The following is an 8728-nucleotide window of genomic DNA, read 5'->3' as shown; positions in this document are numbered from 1 at the left end:
GTTGGTGCGGTTCGGTTAATTAAGTTATTTATACATATAAAACCATAACCGGACAGTAAAAATGGTTATAAAAAAACAAAACCAAACCATGGGTTTCTCAATCAATTCGCTTATTCGATTTTTATGCTCACCCTACCCATATACCTTAATCGAATCGTTGGCTGTTCATTTTTATTTGTCATGATTCGATTTTTCTGCACCTGGCTAAAAGAGGAAACATAACAGTTCTGCCCACCAAAAACAAAGATACAAATACATCTATGGTGGTTCTCAAAGATCTTAAAAAAAGGTATTTAACAATTCAAATTCTGACTAACAACAAAGAAAAACAATCACTCATGTAGGATATTAGCATCCCAACATTCATGAGGGAAGTATGGCATGTTTATGACACGCGTTTTTCTACCTTCACCACTGTGATTAACGTAACTAAACCACCGGTATAGCATGTCAGGATCCTCCCAGAATTCTGGTTTTTTAATCACCCATCTCACTTTGTCAACGTCGACTTCAACAGGGAACGGATTGTATGGCTGGTAACCTGTCACGAACAGCTTTTCACCTAAAATAACAAACTCTGGAAGAAAGACACGTGACCTCAAGGAATTCTTCATTTTTAGCGGTGTCAAGGTGGGGTTAGGACCGAGTCTCACTTCACATAAACCAATGTCTTCGTTCAAGGCATATATCTTTCCTTTAAAAAATGCTAAATCACTGATTGGGACATGGGATGACAGATGAGTCCAGCTGGCTCGTTTACCATTAAACGAGAACGATATTGTCCACGAGTGTCGGGATGAGATCACAAACACCCACCTATCCGCTGTTCGTGAAAAGACGAGGGTACCCTGAAAGGCGTTTGGATGAGCAACCACGTGAAAGGGGAAACGAGGGAAATTAACTTCATGCCTTGTGATAGGATTTACAAGCCGGAAATCACGGGTTTTCCTCCCGAACAAGATCACGTAACCAGAAACTAACCCGACACAGGTCCTGCCGCTAGAACGGGGAAGGATGGTCCGGAACACTCTTCCGTCACAGTCCTCTAACCAGCACTCTTTTCTATTAGCCACTCGAGTGGAGATGCGTATGGCCATCCGTTGTCTAGACAACAGGAACTTTTTCCTGTTGGTGAGTGCAATTGTCCGCCACAACTTGCACACACCGCTGAATGCAAGAAAGTCGACAATTCCCAGCCGCATCATGATTAATAAAAGAATATCTGGGATCGACCAGGATGGTGAATCATCATCTTCTTTAACAGTATCGGATCTCTTCCTTTTGCTTGCATTTTGATCGTGCTTTGCAGACATACCTACAGTATGAAAAGGAAAACCGACTATTCAAGCTCCTGGTAAATGCCAATTGCACTTAGAATAACAATGTAGTTAGCAGGGGGCGAGAATAGTATATGGGAAGGTTTGATTTAGAAGAAAAATTAATGCGAGGACAACGAGAACAAGATAAATAATTCACTCAAATAGCTAGAACTCAAATAACTATTCTCGCCCCCTGCTAACACATAGCTAGAACTCAAATAGCTATCTAGCTTGAGTTGGATTGCCTCACTTTCCGTTTTTACACAGACCATTTCTTTTTGCATTGTCTCAAGACGTGAGATATACAAATTAATGTCCGTTTGTTTTCTGGAAACCATTTTAGTCAATTCAGTTTTATCTTTCTTTAATGTCTCAATCATTGACTTAAATTCTTTTTCATGGTTTTCATAAAACATATTGGCTTCTGTGCATTTTGAAAGATCCACGGTCAACTTCTGGTTGTGGATAAATGTCACATCATATTTCTCTTGCAAAGCTTCGTGTTTGCTTTGCAATTCACACCACTTGGCATTCAATGAAACATGTTTGTCTTGCAAGTCAAACAAACTAGCTTGTAAAGCATCATGTTTGCCTTGCAACTCAGACATGTTTGCCTTTAATCTAGCACAATTATCACAATCTACAGCAGTTGGTTCATCAACACATACCTGACTGGAATTACTCTCAGGTGTTGGCCTTTCTGCATCAGAATCAACAATCTCCCTTGATGATTCACATTCAGATCCATCCTCACTTGAACTTGAAGTTGTATCACCCTCAACTGAAGTTGAAACATCTTCATCTGAACTTCTAACATGTTCAGAACTGTTATCATTCCCCGAGGATCCACCCTTGCTGACATCTTTGACAATTTCAGCATACAACGCCGTTTTTGTCTGACTACTGTTCTTGGGATTAAGAAATGACGATTCTACAGTAGAATAATGGTGTTGCACGGCAACTGGGGGTAATGGATTTCCATACATGTCTGTGGTGGGAGCTGGCTTTACAGGAACTTGTTTTGGATTGCCAAAACAATCTGTGATTGTGACGTACTCCGTTTTTAATGGAGCGTGTGGAACGGGTCTTGCAAACGAAGTACTGGAAGTTCCAAAATACATATCAGAATTGCATGGCACACTGGATCTTGCAGAAAACATATTGCTCTCTGCAATTGACGGATTACCCCATGCTGGATTCATTTTTGATCAGAAAAATGAATACTATATCACTGTCTCGAAGGATAATAGCCACCCGAAAGATCACACAGCCGAAGGATCCTGGTCGAAAGATCTGAAATCACAGAAACTAGTTAACAATAAACTGACCACAATCGAAAGATTAACTATTGTTCGAAGGATCAACAGTACTCGAAAGATTACTGTTGAATCTCGAACAATAATTTCGAAAGATTCAAGAACTCGAAGGATTCCCTTTTGAAAGATCCTTATCTTTCGAGTTAAATCCTTATCTTTCGGACACTGTCTTTCGAAAAGATTCCTTGGTCGAAAGATATGTTTCGGACTTCAAAGGATGTGTCGAAAGAAGATGATCTATCGAGCCTTCCTTGATCGAAAGATGATCTTTCGATGTCGAAGGATATCTTTCGAAGTCGAAGGATATCTTTCGAATGTGCACTGACACACTGACACAGATGTGACGGGTTGGTGAAAAGGTGATGGGTTGGTAAGTCAACTTTCGGCAAAAAGGGTATGGCAGGTTGTACTATCTCACCAACCAAGATTTTGAAAGATAATTTACCCAAAAAGGAAAACCTTATCTTCAAACCAGTCACCGGAATATTGACCGGAATATGGCCGGAAATTACCAACACACTCAAAAACAAGTTTTTAAGTTACCCAACCCACTTACGAACACTCCCGGTAAGTTTAAAACACGTTTTCCAGTTTAAAAGTGTAGAAAAACCAACAAAAACGGGTGTTAAACCAAGTGTTCAAACACACACCAAGAACTTGAATAACCCGGTTTTAAACAAGGTAAAGAGCCAAGCTCTGATACCACTTGTAGGTCCCTTTTTGTCGGATGACGACGAACCTCAAACCTTGTTATACTAACCCACTAGCGAGTGCGGAATCCAAGCTAGCGAGCAAACCGGGATGAAACAAGTAGAAAGACAAACACACACGGGTTCACCGATTAACACAACTTGTATTAATGCAAATGAAGGTTTCGGTTACAAGCACAATGTTTACAAATCTAACATGTAAACTCTCAAAGTGTGTGTGTGAGTTCCGGACAGAATGCTCTCAAGAAACTCTCTATCTCTCGGTTGTGCACTCTCAGAACTGTCTAACACAACACACTGCATGGGTATTTATACCCAGCTCATGATGTGCAGTCCGAAGGATCCGATAGATGGTCCGAAGGATCATCTATCGAAGACAAGTCACTCGAAAGATCAGCAGGGACCTCGAAAGATTACCTTTCGAGGTCTAATCATTCGAAGCATATCTTTCGATGAGATCGAAGGATCCACATCATCCTTCGATCTCTTATCCTTCGAGACAGTACATCTTTCAACTTTTACCAACTGTTGTCCAAGTCAAACCGGAGGATGGTTGACTTGGTCAACTTACAACACAAGAACAGGACATCGTTTACATCGTGACCGAATACAGACAAAGTACAGACACAAGTGCACCAACATAATTAAAAAAAAAAAAAAAACAGTTACGTATAAAAAATTAGTGTTTAAAAAAGATGGGGGAAGTCGCATGTAGGTTTCTGAGTGTAAGACACCCGGAATTACTTTTATGCTCGTATGCCATTAAATCAATCATTAAAAATTAAACACAATTTACAAAAAATTGTCACTGATCAATCTCATCCATTCAAAATTACAATCTAATGGTCTATAAGGCTTCTTAAACTTCTTAGGAAAAACACCCTTTGTATACTAACTCTACCCATATCCCATATAACATATATGTAATCATAAAATTACATATTATAAATTAAAAACTAGCCATAAATTATACTAAATATATATAATAAATAAAATAAAATAACTGGTTGTTAGGAATTCTCGAAGTTCTTCAATTTTTTGGAGTTCGGGAAACGATCCGAATCCTATTATAACCACAAGTGAAAGCAATGGCCTATATTGGTTAACCTCTATCAGAGCATGGAAAAACATAAGCTATACAGATAAAGCAGCATGTACCCAAGGGTGAAGTGTATTACATTCTTGGATTTAAAAAGTGATAGGCGTACAAAAACGACAAGGTCTAAAATTGAGGCGCGAAGCGCATAAGCGGTGGGCTTTTCGTACTCGAGGCGCAAGGTGATTTTATATATCCCATAGGTTTTTAGCTTACTTCACCCAAAATAAAGCTATAAAGAAGGTTTTTATGCCATTTTACCTACATGTACAAGCCAAAAAAACCCATAAAACCCATGGTACAACATTTTTATGCATAAAAACGCCTCAAATACATGAGGTGCGTGCCTCAGGCCAAAATAGACCCCCCAAAAAAACCTAAAATCTGTGCCTTTTGGGCGCTTCGTGTATTTACTCTAGGCGCCAAGCGAAAAAGCCCCAAAGGCGTGCTTTTTAAAACCAAGATTACAATGCAGTTACTAAATTTCTTTCAACAACGATGTGATACTTTTTAAAATGGTAAACTTGGCAGAATAAACTCCCTTTTCATTGGTTGTTAGCAGCAAATATCCCTTAGTGGAAACAATTAAAAAGCGTTAATTATCATCGAGATAGAGATCACAAATCATTTTTGTATAATTAATTGCAATGTTACTAACTGTTAGGTGAAAATACTACTGTTAAGTAGCCCCACTTAAACGGATTTGAACACATTGAATCATTTAAGAGAAATAAATCAGATCAGGTAAGTTTCGATGGAACAAAATACAGCATAAAAATCAGATCGGAGGTAAAACATGCAATTATAGATTGAAATCCATAAGAATTTAAATCAGATTTTGTATCCCAAACTTTAAATCAAATTAGGGCAAAACATGCAATTGTAGATTACAATCCATAAGAATTTAAATCAGATTTTGTATCCCCAAGTAACTTTAAATTAATTAAATAGGAGCTTATAATCAAATTTTGGTATCCCCAACTTCAAATCAAATTTGGGGTAAGGGTTACAAACAATAAAACAAGGGAAGGTAGATTGACAAGTAAAAGAGGAAACGCTCAAAACGAAGAAGCCAAGAATGTACATTTACCTGCAATTGCAAAGGTGCACTGAGAGCGGAGTTCTCGAGGCGAGACAAGTGAGACTGGCAAGGAATCAAGGAGGCGGATCACCGATATAAATGAGTGAGATGGGAATTGAGGACTAATATAAGGGTTAGATTTGGATGAGAAATTACATCACTACCCCTTAACATAGCGGTGCCGTGAATGCACACGACTAGAAATTTTAAGGAGTTGTTTGGTAGCCTCTTAATGATCATTAAGTGTGTTTGGTTCATTAGAAGGACACCTCTGAATCAGGCATCTAACCTCTTAACCATTAAGTTTCAAAATGATGTTCAATGAAAAATTTACCCCTCTGTCCTTTCACATGTGTTCATAATCCTCACCCAGCCACTCACGCACCACCTCCTCGACCTACCACCACATCGGCATACTCTTACTGGCTCAGCACTTACCGGTTAAGAGTCACTTACCCGGTCACTCAACTGGTTCAGCGCTTACTGGCACAGAGGTTGCCAAACAGCCTGGTATGGGTATGTATAAAACAGACTTGTATGCAAGTGTAAAAAAAGAAGATTTTTTTTTTTTGTTATCCAAATTAAGTGCGCATACATAAAATAGACTTACCATATATCCCAAGCAAAGCATTCTTTTATAACACCCCACCTCACACGAAATTTCTTATATGCTAGAAATGACTTCCGACTGTATAACCCGAGGATAACCATCTAATTAACTCAGCTAATGCCAAGATAAAACTTAAAAGTTCTAGTTGTGTATCTTATTCCTCACCAAACGAAACATCACAAATTCACGAAACAGCACGCACGGAGTATCCTTGCAATTTAGCAAGGTTAGATATGTTGGATATCTGATAACGCCATAACATAGAAACAATTTTCTTAAACTTAATACAGATCTCCAACCGCAACAACCCATGAGCCATATAACGATGGGATCAATCAAGGCATACCAATAAGCATTCTAGATCGTCACACACTTATAGAAACTTCTTAACAGTTACAGACTTAAAGAAAACTCTAAACAGATCGTCCTTCATCAAAGCATTACAAAGTAACTCAATTTATAGTGTAATCTTCAATAGCATAAAATCTTTTGAGAAAAAATCACAAAAATTTAACTAAATTACTATTTGTTATTCCAAATAGCTTAAAGATACAACTTTTCTTTTTATCATAATCCTAATTGAGGCTTTAACAAGCTTGTATTATGTTTAGCTTGTAGCATGTGTACATTAAAGTATTAAACTCCCCCCCCCCCCCCCCTCTCCCTCTTTTCTAAGTAATGTACAAAAACAGAGATAAAATCATGTATTGCCTTTTGATATAGTTTGAGAAAATTGTTACGAAAACTCGCTCCATTTAAACAGGCAAACCAACACACGATAATGTAATGTAATGATCCATTTCATTCGATCAACATTGCTATTACATCCAAACTATTTGACTCTGCCTATCAAACCTTATTTGTATCTTTCTTACCATTACAGGTATTTTCAAATATAAGATATACAATAAATCATATGAAATACAGAAAATAGATAAAGACACATACATACCTGATACATGATGAGACTTAGTGGAGGTAACAGATAACAGAAGCTCAGCATCATAGAACGCTGCTTCTTATAATTTCCAAATGCCACCTGTATCAATACAATTTTGATGAGTATAGTAATAATGATGTAGTATTCAGTTTATCAGTTGAATTAGGGTTAGGGTTCTTGAATGCATCGATTCAATTCAAGTGAAAAAACAAAAACCGTATAACTAGAAAGGAGGATAATTGAATTAGGGTTTTGAATGGAAGAATTCACCTTTAAGTTATAGAGAAGATGCATTAACGCCTTCGTCAGAAGAAGCAACGGCGTCACAAAATAGTGATCCGACCCATTTTTGGAGTATCCATTTTTGTAACGAGTACCGTCACTATATTGATAGATTAGATTCGGTGTGTTCACCTTTTTTGAAATTTGGGTACGGTACCAATCTCATCCCCAGGTTTAATATGCTTACCATATTAGACCAAGCGGTATGGGGGCCGGCTTAGGCCCGGCGCCGGTCCCCCACACCACCCCCTGTTGGTGCACTTGTGTCTGTACTTTGTCTGTATTCGGTCTGTATGTAAACGATGTCCTAAGTCAGTCTGTAAGTTGACCAAGTCAACTATCCTCCTAGTTTGACTTGGCCAATAAGTTGTATGTATGTCTGTATCGAAGGATAGCCTCGAAGGATACTGTTGATCCTTCGAGGTGCTCGAAAGATATGCTTCGAATGATAGACCTCGAAGGGTCATCCTTCGAGGTCCCTGCTCATCCTTCGAATGAAATGTCCTCGATAGATGATCCTTCGGACCATCTATCGGATCCTTCGACCAGACATCATGGGATGGGTATATATATACCCATGCAGTGTAGTGTGAAAGTTAGATGCACACAGACAGAAACTTTGAGAGTTGAGAGCATTCTGTCCGAAACACACACACACATACTTTGAGAGTTTGCAAACAGATTGTAAACATTGTGCTTGTAACCGGAAACTTTCTACGCATTAATACAAGTGGTGTTAATCGTTGAGTCTTGTGTGTTCTTGTGTTTGTTCTTGTATTATCCCGGTTTGCTCGCTAGCTTGGATTCCGCACTCGCTAGTGGGTTAGTATAACAAGGTTTAGGTTTGTTCTCGATCCTCCGAGAAAAGGGACCTACAAGTGGTATCAGAGCTTGGCTCTTTACCTTGTTTAAAACCGGGTTATTCAAGTTCTTGGTGTGTGTTTGAACACTTGGTTTAACACCCGTTTTTGTTGGTTTTTCTACACTTTTAAACTGGAAAACGTGTTTTTAAACCTACCGGGAGTGTTCATAAGCGGGTTGGGTAACTTAAAACTTGTTTTTGAGTGATTTGGTGAATTCCGGCCATATCTCCGGTCAATATTCCGGTGACCGGTTCTGGATAAGGTTATCTATTTTGGGTAAAGTTTTCAAAGTTGGTGGGAAAGTACATCTGACCATATCCTTTCTGCCGAAAGTTGACTTACCAACCCATCACCTTTTCACCAACCTATCACATCAACGTCAGTTGTGTCAGAACCTCTCGAAAGATATCCTTCGACTTCGAAAGATTATCTTTCGATCAAGGAAGGCTCGAAAGACTATCATCCTTCGACCCATCCTTCGAAGTCTGAAACATATCCTTCGATAAAGGAA

The 8728-nt window shown here is 38.7% G+C and overlaps 1 protein-coding gene across 1 annotated transcript; it reads right to left on the bottom strand.

Moving 5' to 3' along the window:
• Positions 1-228: 228 nt before the first annotated feature.
• Positions 229-7301, bottom strand: LOC110917415. The gene is made up of 2 exons (XM_022161975.2): positions 7085-7301; positions 229-1315 (listed from the first exon to the last, which is right to left on the bottom strand). The coding sequence occupies exon 2, from the start codon at positions 1311-1313 to the stop codon at positions 333-335; it is 981 nt and encodes a 326-aa protein (XP_022017667.1). The 5' UTR covers positions 1314-1315; positions 7085-7301; the 3' UTR covers positions 229-332.
• Positions 7302-8728: the final 1427 nt, after the last annotated feature.

This window comes from Helianthus annuus, chromosome 16 (genome assembly GCF_002127325.2).
Source record: "Helianthus annuus cultivar XRQ/B chromosome 16, HanXRQr2.0-SUNRISE, whole genome shotgun sequence".
NCBI lineage: Eukaryota > Viridiplantae > Streptophyta > Magnoliopsida > Asterales > Asteraceae > Helianthus > Helianthus annuus.
This window is presented reverse-complemented; position numbering and strand designations above follow the sequence as displayed.

Bases quoted from the DNA above. Each gene is read 5' to 3' on its own strand.
- LOC110917415 (XM_022161975.2), bottom strand. From the start codon at position 1,313: ATGTCTGCAAAGCACGATCAAAATGCAAGCAAAAGGAAGAGATCCGAT.